Source organism: Balaenoptera physalus (assembly GCF_965194825.1).
Source record: "Balaenoptera physalus genome assembly, chromosome: 1".
Lineage (NCBI taxonomy): Eukaryota > Metazoa > Chordata > Mammalia > Artiodactyla > Balaenopteridae > Balaenoptera > Balaenoptera physalus.
Window position 1 is genome coordinate 81,134,127 of NC_138882.1, and position 14,558 is coordinate 81,148,684.

The 14,558-nt window shown below is 44.2% G+C and overlaps 1 protein-coding gene across 1 annotated transcript in view; it reads right to left on the minus strand.

Annotated features, from left to right (window-relative positions):
• CD1D (CD1d molecule) overlaps positions 1-11,811 on the minus strand; it is a 47,054-nt gene extending 35,243 nt beyond the window's left edge. The window contains exons 1-3 of the mRNA XM_082423908.1: positions 9,501-11,811; positions 8,546-8,653; positions 3,340-3,466 (exon numbers count right to left, since the gene is read on the minus strand). Of these exons, the coding sequence (XP_082280034.1) occupies positions 3,340-3,460 (121 nt within the window). The 5' untranslated portion in view covers positions 3,461-3,466; positions 8,546-8,653; positions 9,501-11,811. The remainder of the gene's footprint in view (positions 1-3,339; positions 3,467-8,545; positions 8,654-9,500) is intronic.
• Positions 11,812-14,558: the final 2,747 nt, after the last annotated feature.

Here is a 14,558-nt window from a genome sequence, read left to right on the forward strand (position 1 = left end):
TTCTTACTCTGTCCCAAACCTCCCTTGTTTTGGTGTCTCTCCATTCTGGCAAGGTGCTGCAGTGAGTCTATCACCACTGGGTGTGTCTGAGCGATCAAAGCGTTAAGTGGAAGACAGGAGACAGCAGCATATGGTGTCCTCACTGAGTAGGTGCCTCCCCCATGTCCATGTTCACAGCTGCATCCCAAAAGCCCTTCCCTATTAATGAGAAAATCAGGGAAGGTATCAGAAATGCCAATGACTCTACGCCAGCCCCATCACCAGCCACCCTCAAACTGCATTAGCCAACAGAGGGTAAGGGAAACAGTAACAGTTTTTTAGTCACACAGACCTTGGTTATTCAATCTGCTCTATCTCTTACGGAAGTGAGACTTTGGGCATGTTATTTGTTTCAGAATCTGTAAAGTTGTGGTCAAAGTACCTAAAGTGGGCAGGAGACCAGACAGGACCACTCTCCTAAGAGGTAGCTTTGCACATTCCAGAATGCTTCCTAGTTATAGGAAGTACATCTACTAGGTGAGGGGGACCTCCTCGGGGTCCCTTTGACCTCTCCCTCACTTTCCCTCAGGGGGGTTCTCTATGGAATCCAGTAATGGATTAAAATTCCCCCTAATATTCCATTTCATCAGGAAAAAGAAGGGGGCCTCAATTTACAGTAGTCACTCTCCTGATCTTCTGCATCTCTCTCCAAAACACGCATACATACACACACACACCTCCCTCTGCCAAGCCTTGCTCATGAAAATCCTTATCATATCCTTGCATCTTAGCAGAGTTCTCTTATGTTTGAAAAACACAGGCCACGCAAGGAAAATGTTCAGGGGACCTAGAAAGAATCCTGGGGTCTAAAAGAAGAGCGGATAAAATAAATCCATTTGCAGAAGGAAAAGTTAGGTTAGACTTTGTAAGACCTATTTAAAATAAAACTAATTCAAGAAGTACCATCTCCCTTTTTAAGTAAAATTGTTCTTCCTTTCTTGCTTTCCATTCTACTATATAGTGTCCTTTCCCAACAAATTTTTCCCCAAATAGGTTTATGACTCACCTGGGAAGATAGTGTGTAACTCCAGGGAATTCCCAGTAAGAGGCAGGCAGCAAGGCTTAACCCCAGTTAAAAAATAGCTAGGGGTGACTTCAGCTTTAATCCAATTCTTTCATTTTTCAAGAGAAGATGAAATACATAGAGGGGAACAATTTCATGATAAAGAATCTAAATTCCAGCTCCTGAATCCAAGACAAGAGAACAAAGGAGCTGATCAAGAGACAGGTAAAAGAACCAGAGGTCAAAGCAAGCAGAGATCATGATACTATAATCACAAATATCTATATATAAGTCCATGCAGATATGAGAACACAGAAGGGAGAGCTTAACTCTGAGGAAGTGACAGGGGTGATGTTTGGGCCAAGTAGTGGAAGCTGAGTGAATAACAGTGGTAAGGGGATGTGGGGAGGAGATATTGACAGAGGGAGATCCATGGCTGACCAATTTCTTAGCTCAAACAAACTGCCACCTAGAATCTGTGGTTCAAATGGGCCCCCCCACTTTTTTTCACCTGGTAAACTATCTAACATCTGCAAAGCATTTGCAATTATCCTTCTCAATGGCCTAAGAAAGTATTTTCTCTCTTCAGAACTTTCTTTGATGTTTCTGTCAGGTTTCCTTCTCCCTGAAAGATGGCAGAAAATAGGTGTTCTCAGTATGGAGGTTCCTTAAAAAACTAAAAATAGAACTACCATATGACCCAGCAATCCCACTACTGGGCATATACCCTGAGAAAACCATAATTCAAAAAGAATCATGGGTGGGAACATATGTATATGTATAACTGATTCACTTTGTTATAAAGCAGAAACTAACACACCATTGTAAAGCAATTATACTTCAATAAAGATGTTTTAAAAAAAAAAAAAAAAAAGAATCATGGGGCTTCCCTAGTGGCACAGTGGTTAAGAATCCACCTGCCAATGCAGGGGACATGGGTTCGAGCCCTGGCCCAGAAAGATCCCACATGCTGCGGAGCAACTAAGCCGGCATGCCACAACTACTGAGCCTGTGCTCTAGAGCCTGTGAGCCACAACTACTGAGCCCACATGCCACAACTACTGAAGCCCACACGCCTAGAGCCTGTGCTCCGCAACAAAAGAAGCCACTGCAATGAGAAGTCTGCGCCCCGGAATGAAGAGTTACCCCCGTTCACCACAACCAGAGAAAGCCCACGCACAGCAACAAAGACCCAACGCAGCCAAAAATAAAAATAAATTAATTGATTTAAAAAAAAAAGAGTCACGTATCACAATGTTCATTGCAGCACTATTTACAATAGCCAGGACATGGAAGCAACCTAAGTGTCCACTGACAGATGAATGGATAAAGAAGTTGTGGCACATATATACAATGGAATATTACTCAGCCATAAAAAGAAATGAAATGGAGTTATTTGTAGTGAGGTGGATGGACCTAGAGTCTGTCATACAGAGTGAAGTAAGTCAGAAAGAGAAAAATAAATACACATATATATGGAATCTAAAAAAAAGAAAAGTGGTTCTGAAGAACCTAGGAGCAGGACAGGAATAAAGACACAGACGTAGAGAATGGACTTGAGGACACGGGGAGGGGGAAGGGTAAGCTGGGACGAAGTGAGAGAGTGGCACTGACATATACACACTACCAAATGTAAAATGGATGGCTAGTGGGAAGCAGCCGCATAGCACAGGGAGGTCAGCTCAGTGCTTTGTGACCACCTAGAGGGGTGGGATAGGGAGGGTGGGAGGGAGATGCAAGAGGACGGGGATATGGGGATATATGTATACATATAGCTGATTCACTTTGTTATACAATAGCAGCTAACACAACAATGTAAAGCAACTATACTCCAATAAAGATGTTAAAAAAAAAAAATAGGTGTTCTCTGACACACAATGAGATCTGAGACTCAAATGAAAACAGTCCCTGTTATTACACGTAGAGGTTTCTCCAGTGCTCAATGAGGGTGGAATGTAGCCAAACTTTTTCTCAAACTCAGTATATTTATAGGCTTTTTCACTAAAGAGAACTCTAGTGCTGTATGAAATGAAAGCTCTCAAGGAAGCTTTGCCACACTGGACACACTATATATATATATATATATATATATATATACATATATATATATATATATATATATATATATATATCCACACACACACACAGGATTTCTCCTCAAGTATATTCTGTAAGGATGGCATGCCAACTGAAGCTTTTCCCAAACTCACTTGTATACAAATCCATTCCCCTGGGACTGCTTCTTTGGGACAAGAACATCTTAGGGGAAATCACTGACACAGTTTTCTTGGTGGTACCTTCTTTATCTTTCACTGCCTTCCTGTTGCTGAACTTTTTCCAGTTTGGATGCTGTGCAGCACTTATTGACCTTTCTTGTAATGTTTCAGTATGCTCGGATACCCTGGAAATATTCTGCATCTAGACCTGAGAAAAAAATAAAGAATAACATGCCTTATATTAGTTATTAGGAGACTCCAACATTTTTCTTCTGAAGAATTCAAAACAAAGGAAGAAAACCAAAATGATGTTTGGTCCACTTTCAACTGTTAAGTTCCAACTCTTTTTTTCTTTGTTTTTTAAAAACTGAGGTGGGCCTTTTAGAGTGGTTAATTGTTTTAAGTGAGCAGTTTTCTTCTGAGGAAATTAGGCACCATTTTAAACTGCACTGATTTATCTTTAAGAAGAATATGGGGCTTCCCTGGTGGCCCCGTGGTTAAGAATCCGCCTGCCAATGCAGGGGACGCAGGTTCGATCCCTGGTTCGGGAAGATCCCGCATGCTGCAGAGCAACTAAGCCCGTGCAACACAACTAATGAGCCTATGCTCTGGAGCCCATGAGCCATAACTACTGAGCCCAAGCGCCACAACTACTGAAGTCCGCATGCCTAGAGCCCATGCTCCACAACAAGAGAAGCCACTGCAGTGAGAAGCCCATGCACCGCAACAGAGAGTAGACTCCGCTCACTGCAACTAGAGAAAGCCCACATGCAGCAACGAAGATCCAACTCAGCCAAAAATAAATAAATAAATAAATAAAATTTATTTAAAAAAAAAGAAGAAGAATATGTACAGTAAGTTTTCCAGCATCATAAGGGAGTAGAACAGTGATGTAATGTGTTTGCATTATCTTGGAGGAATAGTTGGGGCCGTGAGACCCAACTCCCTTCATTGTCAACCCTTATTAACCACATTCTTTTAAGAGAAGCACAATACTTGCTTTATTGCATATGTCATGCTTTGAAGGACATTATAAGAAAATTCTGGAAGTTCTACAACCAAAAGTTTTTTAAAAGCTAGGCTGAAGTGAGACTTTAATATGGGATATTAACCCATTCTCTAAAGTGGATCTACCAGAGCATCAACCAAATGACAACTTTTAGACCTGAAATCTCTTTCTCTCATGGTTTTTTGAAATAAAAGTAATGACTAAGTTAAAGTTTCCCTACCATGAATCAAAATAAAAACTACCTTAAAGTTTAAGATGTCAATTTAATTAACCATATTCAAATTTGGTTGTTTTTGTGGGTTTTAAACTGGAAGTGTATAAAAGCAAGTAAATGGTTTGAAAGTTTACTCTTTCCCAGTCTTATTTTGCTTGACAAAACCTACACATCATTCCTACTGCCACCACCTGACCCTAATTAGACACATACTATCCACTTTTAACTCTCAAATGGAGCAAGATTGAGTGCAATATAACCTACTGACACATTAATATTCTCTCTCTCCCTCTCCCTCTCTCCCTCTCCCTCCCTCCCTCTCACCCTCCCTCCCTCCCTCCCTCCCTCTCTCTCTCTCTCTCTCTCAGATATACACAATCACCCATCACTCACTCAGGTCAGGCCTACTGCTCTTATAACCAAGAGTCAGCATCTTGAACCTGTATGAACAAGAGAGGGAGAGAGAACATAAAGAAATCTACAGGGGGGCTTCCCTGGTGGCGCAGTGGTTAAGAATACGCCTGACAATGCAGGGGACACGGGTTTGAGCCCTGGTCCGGGAAGATTCCACATGCCGCAGAGCAACTAAGCCCGTGCATCACAACGACTAAGCCTGCGCTCTAGAGCCCGCGAGCCACAATTACTGAGCCTGCGTGCTACAACTACTGAAGCCCCTGTACCTAGAGCCCATGCTCCGCAACAAGAGAAGCCACCACAATGAGAAGCCCGCGCACTGCAACAAAGAGTAGCCCCCGCTCACCACAACTAGAGAAAGCCCACACACAGCAATGAAGACCCAACACAGCCAAAAATAAAAATAAATAAAATAATTTATAAAAAAGAAAAGAAAGAAAGAAATCTACAGGGATTTCCCTGGTGCTCCAGTGGTAAAGAATCCGCCTTACAATGCAGGGGACACGGGTTCGATCCCTGGTCAGGGAACTAAGACTCCACGTGCCACAACTACTGAACTCGCGCACCTCAACCATAGAGCCTGCATGCTGCAAACTACAGAGCCCATGTGCTCTGGAACCTGCACGCCACAACAGAGCCCGGTGCTCTGGAGCCTGCACGCCACAACTAGAGAAAGAAAACTGACCACCACAAGTAGCAAGAAGCTTGCATGCCACAACAAAAGATCCTGTGTGCTGCAACTAAGACCCAACACAGCCAAAAATAAATTAAATAAATAAATAAATTAATTAAATAAATAAATAAATAGCTATTGGATAAAAGATAAATTGAAAAAAAGAAATCTACAAAGAGACAACCAAGTTGAATTCATTGAGCATGGTACCAGAAGCTGGGGATACAAAGGTAAGTACCATTAGATCATTGTACTGAAGAGGAAACAGGCTCAAAAAGTCATGTGACTGGCCCAAAGACATACGGCCAACAAGGGGCAGAGCTGGAATTCAAACCTGGGTCTGACTGACTCCAAGGCCCGTACTCTTAAACACCATGCAGACAGCCCTTCACATGACCACCTTCAAAGGACCTACAATCTAGTAGGTAGAACGAGATTAATGAGTACTGCCATGTGTTTTGTTTTGAGAAAAGGAGTGGGACATAGGGAAGGAAACTCATCCATCCTGGGCAGGAGAGGAGAACTGTTAAAGCTTCTTGGAAGATGTGTTCCTCTAGCTGAGTTGTGAAAGACCACTGTAGTAAGGCAAGGATTAAGGGAAAGGGCATTCGAGGCAAAGAGAACAACACAGAGAAAAACAAAATAGTAATATAGTCAGGGAACTGCAAATTTCGTATTTCTGAATCATCAAGTCAGGAAGACCACAAAGGAAGATAAAGCTGTTGAGGTAAACAGGAGTCAGATTAGGGGAGGGGAGAAGGGGGTGCCTGGAATGCCAAGTAAGGAGTTGCCAATTGAAGGGCTTAAAATGGGAGACGTGGTAAGACCTGGGGTTGGTGACAGCCACTCTGGTGGTGGTGAACTGGATGCCCTAGAAGGGGAGTGAGACTGGCAGCCAGGAGGCCAGACAGAAGTAAAGCAATAACAACTTTTGTGTGCTCTTTGACTAGGCGGGCTCATCCTTCTACACAAGGACATGGTGGGAAGTGGTCCCAGAAATAACAGAGCAGCACAGAGGCCAGTTCAGAAGTATGCCAAATGGGACAAATGATACTACATCCCAAATACACCACAGTTGACCTTGGCTCTTCAGACTTATGACCTTTGGCTTAGCTACAATTTAAGGAAAGATCCTAAGATTCTTCTCTAGTTTTTCTAGACTGCAGATTGTTCAAAGTTAAGGACTATTATCTTATTCGTCTCTGTAGATCCCACACTATTCACTATACACACAGTGGCTTACACATAATAAGTGCTCTGTAAATGTTTTTTTAAAAATCCTTTCATCCTACAACTGAGTGCTTTCTATACACCATGTTCTAGGGACTAAGGAAACAGATTAGGACCATACTCTCATGGAGCTTATTTTCTAGTTTGGGAAATAGACAATAAGCAAGTAAACAAATATATAATATTTTCAAGAAGTGATACTACTTAACACAGGGATAGAGTAATAAAGGCTCTATTTTATTATAGATAAGGTAATCAGAGAAGGCCTCTCTGATGAAATGAATATTTGAGTAAAGCCCTGAACAAGTTACCTGAAAAAGAGTATTCCAGGCAGAGGGAGTGTGCATGGCATGCTTATGAAACAGCAATAAAGCCAGGGCAGCTAGAGTAGAGTGACCATAAGGAAGAGGGTAGGAGGTGAGATTAGAGAGGTAACTGGGGATCAGATCATGCAGGGACTTGGAGGGGAATTATTTTAAGCATAATAGAAGATGAAATTTCACTTCTTTATGGTGCGTCCCATTCTCAAGGAATGCAAATGAAGTAGTATTAGTCATAAACAATCCTAGAAGTAAATCTACTGTCCAAAGGCATTGCAAAGCATTCTTCATTTTTTTTTTTTTTTTTGTGGCTGCATTGGGTCTTCGTTGCTGTGCGCGGGCTTTCTTTAGTTGCAACGAGCAAGGGCTACTCTTCTTTGCAGTGCACAGGCTTCTCATTGCTGTGGCTTCTCCTGTTGCAGAGCATGGGCTCTAGGCGTGCAGGCTCATAGTTACTGCACACGAGCTCAGTAGTTGCGGCATGAGAGCCCTGTAGTTGCGGCACACAGGCCCTAGAGCACACGGGCTTCAGTAGTTGCAGCACGTGGGCCCTAGAGCACACGGGCTTCAGTAGTTGCAGCGCATGGGCTCAGTAGTTGTGGCACACGGGCTCTAGGGTGCACAGGCTTCAGTAATTGTGGCGAGCATTCTTTAAATAAGCTGGTTATTAGATTATCTATTATTTGGAAATCTATCCACCACCACCCCCTATTGCATTGCCTCCAATAAGACAATTTAGAATAGACTAGGGGAATAAAAAAAGATTTCTGAATTTACAGTTCAAAAATACCTTTTGAAAGGTAATATTTCTGTTCTAGCCGAGTCAATCCATTAAGGCATGCTTAAAAAAAAAAAAAATTCTAAGGCTTTTCTTCCCCAGTCATGCAGGGTTCTACTTCTTATCACACATCAATGGGTCCCCCCTGACCACTGTCTCCATGAGATTAACTTTTCAAACCTCAGATTCCTTCCATCGTTCAATAAGCAGCAGAATTAAGTCAGTTTGGGTTGCATGACATTCCATGATTCTGGAGCATTCGGTATAAAAGATCTGCAAGTGATTCTAGTCCATGCAGTGTGTATAAATGCTGAGAGATTGCCCTGGAATGAGATGACGATTAATAGACATTTCTCACACAAGGATGAAGGCCAAGCATGGAGCAGTCCGTGTTACTAAATCCCCTATGAGCATGGCTTTCCCTGCAACACCTTCTGGTGTCAAAGTGACAAAACAGCAAGATACAAAAGAAATGGCTTGGGTCAGAACAAGGAGAGAGGGAGCTTGGGAGTGGAAAGAAGAACATGGAACAGAGGGAGATATGAAGAGGCAAAGTACTTTGGAATGAGCTGAGGGAAGGATGAGAATGAGCAGAGGAACACACAGGAAGGTAGGACAGAGACTGATGCCATCCTGCACTGTTGCTTACCTGCATGTCTGTGTCCTCCTGGACTGGACCCCCAGTATCTAGGGTGGTTTCCGGCTAGTGTGTCCCCAGCACGGAGCCCCCAGAGCCCTGCTCACAGCCAGCACTAAACTGTTTGTGGAGATACAAGAAGAAAAGGATTGCTCTCTTCCCCCACTTTCACCATATATTTTTCTGACTTCTATAAAACGTAGTTCTGCGAATTCTTTTTTTTTCTACCCAGTTTCTTTCATTTCCCCCTCTCTGTCCTATAAGTCAGCTCAGGTGTGCACCCTCTGTTCTATAACCAAAATGTGAGGCCAGAGACAAACTGACAGGACCAAAGAGGGACCACCTACGACAAAGGTTGCCCAACAGACTTAAGAAGAGAGACTACACAGAGGTGGAATCAGAAAAGAGGCAATTGCAATATCAGAAGAGAAACAAAAAAGAAGTGAGCTGCAAGGCTGCTTAAGTGGAAAGCTCAGATCTTCTTGTGCCTACAAACATTTGCTGTGACAGCCTTTTCTTGGGGCCGTTGGCATGCCTCATGGGCTAAGGGCAGTGTTAAGATGGGCTCTGTCTAGGACAGAGACAAGAAAAGGTACTCACGGGAGAAAGAAGGATGGAGGAGGATTCCAGGGCCTGGGTGTGACGAAGATAGCCGAGACAAGGAACTTAAGACCAGTCGGAGCCAGCTTGGAATTGTAAAAGGGATCTGCATGTGATGGGAGCTTATAAAGGGGGAAGCCTCAAGTATGGGACAAACTGAAGGCCCCTGAAGGCAGACAGAGCGAGGTCTCACCCAAAAGAAATAGCAGAACAAAGCCACACCCACGCAGCTACTCCACACCCGATTCCCCTGTGCAAGCAGCTTCCCTGCACCCACTGGACTCCAAGATTTCTCTCTAGAAGACTGGACTCTGGTGCCCAGAACTACAACACCCATAGTGCCCCACGCGCAGGCCGAGTGACTCACCCTCTTCTGATCCCCACTAGCCAATGGGCTTCGCCAATTTCTTCTGCCCCCCCGGAAAAGCCGCGAGAGAAGAGGGCGCTTCCGACGCCGTGTTGTCTTTTGCCCTCGGGGAATCCAAAGGCGCAGTGCTTACGGCCAGACCGACCGTAAGGCAGCGGTCCTAGGTGTAAGGAAGGGGTCGTCCATGGCATGGGTTCTGCTAACCGAACGTGGGCTGTTTAGGCTGACGGATAGCGCCAACCCTCTCCTTTTAGGTTCCTTCCCCACCTCTTCCGGGGCTGGTCTAGGACGTGCAGCACATGCGCACTGCCCCACCGGTTCCGGGGCTGGCCTCGTTCCGGTAGCACGTACTCACTTCTTTACCTTCGCCGCGGCGGGCCTCGGACTTGCAGCACGTGCACACCTAGAGGAAGACCCGACAGTCAATCTGGTTGTTTCCGTTGCTGTACTCAGGGCATTGTAGTTTGGGTAATGCTGTCCTTTTTTTCATTTTCTTTCTCTTGTTTAACATCGGGAAGCAGCAATGAAGTGTTATTAAAAGATCCCTAAAAAAAAAAAAAAAAGATCCCTAAAGCTGGAGTTGATATTTGCACTTTGTAACAAATCAGCTGTGGGGTATTGGGCAAGTCATTTAATCTTCCGTTAGGACCTAGTGGTCTGTGAAACCTGGATGACACTTGAGACTCAGCCCGCCTCTTCGCGCTGCTGGGAGGGCTGTTTGCAAACTGTTGGTGCCCACAGCCCTCCAGGTCCCCATAGGACAGCCAAGCTGCCTCCTAAGCGCAGTGCCCCAGAGAACCAAATGATCGAGCTGAGCATTGGTCCAGCATCGTCGAATGAAGTGAAAGAAAGGAAGTGGAAATGGGACAGCATTTTGGGGGTCAGCTGGAAGGAGAAGTGGGGAAAGAGAAGTTTTGTTGGGTTTTCCCCTCTACCAGCAATTCCTGATAATTCTCTACCTGAATATCCTCCCATCTGACCCCTTTTCTCCATCCCTACTGTCATTCACAGATCAAGATCATCTCTTGCTTAAATGATTTCTCCATCTCCAGTTCCCACCCCACCATTTGTTGGTTTATTCTAAAGTGCAAATGTGGTCATTAAAATGTGTCATGACTTCCCTGTGCCCCTAAAATAAAGTACCAACACCTTAACAAGGGTTTCATTGCCTGTCCTCTTCCTACTCATCCAGCCTTCTCTCACTCTGTGTTCCAATCACTTTCAAATACTACGTTCTTTTTTTTTTTTTTTAATCTTTAAAATGTTTTTCTTTTATTGTGATGAAATATACATAACATAAAATTTACGATTTTAAACATTTTTAAGTGTACACTTCAGTGGCATTAATTACATGCACATTGTTGTGCAACCGTCACCACGGTCTGTCTCCAGAACTTTTTCATCTTTCCAAACTGAAACTCTGAACTCTTTGAACAATAACTCCCCATCCCTCCATTGCTTCCAGCCCCTGGCAACCACCATTCTACTTTCTGTCTCTATTAACTTGACTACTCTAGGTACCTCATGTAAGTGGAATCACACAGTAGTTGTCCTTTTGTGACTGGCTTGTTTCAGTTAGCATAATATACCCAAGGTTGTACTTTAACTCAAGAGGCTGCTTCTTGCCTCAAGGCCTTTTTGCCTGTGGAAACAATGTAATAAGCATTCTGAACTCTGCCGAACACAATCCTGGCTTGCTTTTAAGCAATGCCATCCACCATACCCTGTCAGTTCTCCCTTTTCGGCTCTGAAAGGTTCTGTAGCTTTCTGTTAGTTTAGTTATTAGAAGTCCAGCCTAGTGTAGTTAGCCCACTTTAAAACTTCAGTCTCATATCAAGTTTACATTCCTTCCTTCCCCTCAGCACCAGCCAGTCTTCAGCGTGGGACTCAGTTTGGGGAACTGGTGCATTCTGTCCTTTAATAGAACTCTCTTTTTTGCTAATTTAAGCTACTTGTTGTGTTGGGGCCTGGAGGAGGGTCTGGGATGAAGGGAAAAACATCCTTTTACCTAACTGGGCATGTCATGGCAATCATCTGTTGGTTGTTTGCCTCTCAGGCTAAAGCTGACTGATTGTGGATACCTTCCATTTGGAAGGTGCCCAAATGCTAACTCTTACGGGCACATTGTTTAGTTTCCTGGGAGCTCTTTCCATCGCACAGTCCCCTGATGGGACATCTGCTCCAGCCTAACTGCTTCCCACAAGGCCTCAAGTCCTGCCTTTGGCTGTATAACTAAGCTCCCCTGGCTAATAGTTTTCTTGGGAGGAGGACCAGCAAGATGGCTCAAGCTGTGTTGATTTTCACACTGTTCCTCTGACTTACAGGAAACTCACATGTCCCTGCTAAACCACATTGTAGGAGTGACAGCCCTTTCCCTGTCAACCCTCACTCCTTATTCCAATGATGACAGAGAACAGATCAGCAAGCTCATCAGCAGGTATCCAACCACGGACTGAGATGCAGTCTCTCCTTGCCAACCCATCAATTTCTATGAGTGGTTCTCTCGGAGACCCCTCACTCGGGGGAGGTGAGGACAAAACATACAGCACTCGATCCCTTGGCTGGTGACAGACACATGATTCCATCAATCCCTTTTCCCTTTCCACCTCCACACCATCTTCTATTTATTTCCTGGGGAGGTAGAGGATGGGGTGCTGGGCTATGGTTTGGGATAGCAGAACTGACTTGCCACCTCTTCATGGTACCTCTCGGTTTGGCAGAATAACTGACAATTCCAGGGTACCTAATGAGTCCTACTTAACGTCCTGCAACAAAAACGCCATCTCCTTTGCCGAGGATACTTGTCAAACACCTCAACACCTTCTCTTTTCTTCCCTTTGTCTGTGACTAGTTCCTTCTCATGTTTTATGTAACAACGTAGATATCATCACTGCTGGGAAAAAATCCTAACACTGCCAAGCCTTAGGCAGGAGGCTGATCTATCACTTCCAAAGGTCCCCTTGCCTCCCTCTTAACACTTACCATGTTATGTTCTAAATGACTCTTGATAGTATATCTTCCCCATGAGACCAAGCCCTACAGGGGCTGGGACAGTGTCAGTTTTGCTCATCTTGGTCTCATAATGCCTCACACACAGATAGCACTAAATACATGAATGAAGGATTCCTAGGCTTTGGGGAAGAGTCTGTGTGATTTGAAAGAGCCTAGGGTCCTGCTGAAATGCCATTGTCCCTGCTACCTCTACGTCCCTGAGAACTGTTGTGCTCTACTCCTACTTTACATATCAGGTTATGTTGTTAGAACATCTCTGAAACATCTGAAGTGCTGTATTAGAATCTGCACTTTTATAAATTAGTTTTATTCGATCAACCTGCCCTGTAAGCATTTGCAAAGTTTGCAAGAGAGGAAATTGTGAGACAGCCAAGGATGGGGGATTACCCTAAACTTTGGCTCCATTCCTCACAAGCCCAGAATCCCTTTCCCAGTTGTTTAGAAGTTTGACTCCATCCAGTAGGAGCTCCCTTCCCACTATTTCTCTGTGATGGAATGGAAAGGATGGCTTCTCCTATGACTGCACTGCAGCCTCTGAATGTAAAATTCCTTCATTCATTTGTTCAACAAAATATTTTTAACTGACCTAGAAGGGCAGAGGGAGCTTTAATATATGTCTGACCAGGGCCCTTCAGGCTACTGGCAACAGGATGAAGGATGAACAGCTTTCCAAAATAAGCGTATTTCTATGCTCGGACACTAGGCAGAATTCTCAGGAGCGGGAGCCACTCCTTCCTCCTCCCCTTTTCCTTCCTGTCCACGCCCCCACAATGGAGCAGAAAGGAAAAGCTGTGCCACAGGTCTGTGGAAAAATGCCCCTTGGCTCTCAGAGCCCTGGCATGAAATAAGATACCGTTCTTAGGAAGCAGTTCCAGACAAAAGATCCTCCTAATGTCCCCTGTCCTGAATTGTCTACTCTCTGTTTTAAAATGGGGGCAGCATTTTGTCTGAAGAGCCAAATTCCTGGATTAACTAAAACATGAATTTATCCAGAATATCACATTTACCCATTTATCCAACAAATATATGTGGAGCAGCCTTTATATGCTAGTTGCTGGGGACACTAGAGTAAAGACACAATTCCTGCTCTCAAGGTACAATCTAGTGAGGGAAAAAAACAATTTCAGCACCAGGAACTATGACAGAGCTTTGCATCTATGGCCTGGAGATGGTGGAGGTTAGGGAAAGCGTCCCAGGGGAAATAGCACTGGCTTAGCCTTAAAGTAGAAATTGACCAAGCAGGAAGGGGGAGGGGAGAGATGCAGGATTGTGGGCAGAAAAAACACCAAGTACAGAGACCAGGAAATAACAGAAGCAAACCCTTGCTGAGCACTGTCGGACGCCACTCTAAGAGCTCAACAAGTGTTACCTCATTTGATTCTCACAACAACTGTTTGAAATACATAGTATGCCTATATGATAGATGAAGAGGTTAAGGTATAAGGTACAGATAAGGCAGGGAGAGGTGAAGTAAATGTATTGAACAAGATCACAGTTTACTTTTTCTTTTAAACAATTACTTTTATTTTTTATTTATTTATTTTATCCTTTTTTTTGGTTTCTCTGGGTCTTAGTTGCAGCTCATGGGCTCCTTAGTTGCGGCTCGCAGGCTCCTTAGTTGTGGTATGCGAACTCTTAGTTGTGGCCTGCATGTGGGATCTAGTACCCTGACCAGGGATCAAACCTGGGCCCCCTCTATTATGAGCTCAGAGTCTTAACCACTGCACCACCAGGGAAGTCCCAATCACAGTTTACTTAATAAGTGATGAAGCCAAGACTCAAACCAGGAAGGAACCTGTAGGAATCAAACCCAGGCCCCCTGCATTGGGACCGCTAAGTCTTAGCCACCGGACCACCAGGGAAGTCCCAATACCATGTTCTACTTTTTTTTTTTCCTTAGGCTTCCAGACATCACCATCCAGGTCATCAGATGGTGGCCCAGCCAGTGGTAAACTCTTCCTCAACACTGTGGTGGGTGACGCAGTGGAGTTTCCCCTGGAGATACTGGAAGGAGCTCAAACTGCCTGGCCCTTTGTGACTTGTTTC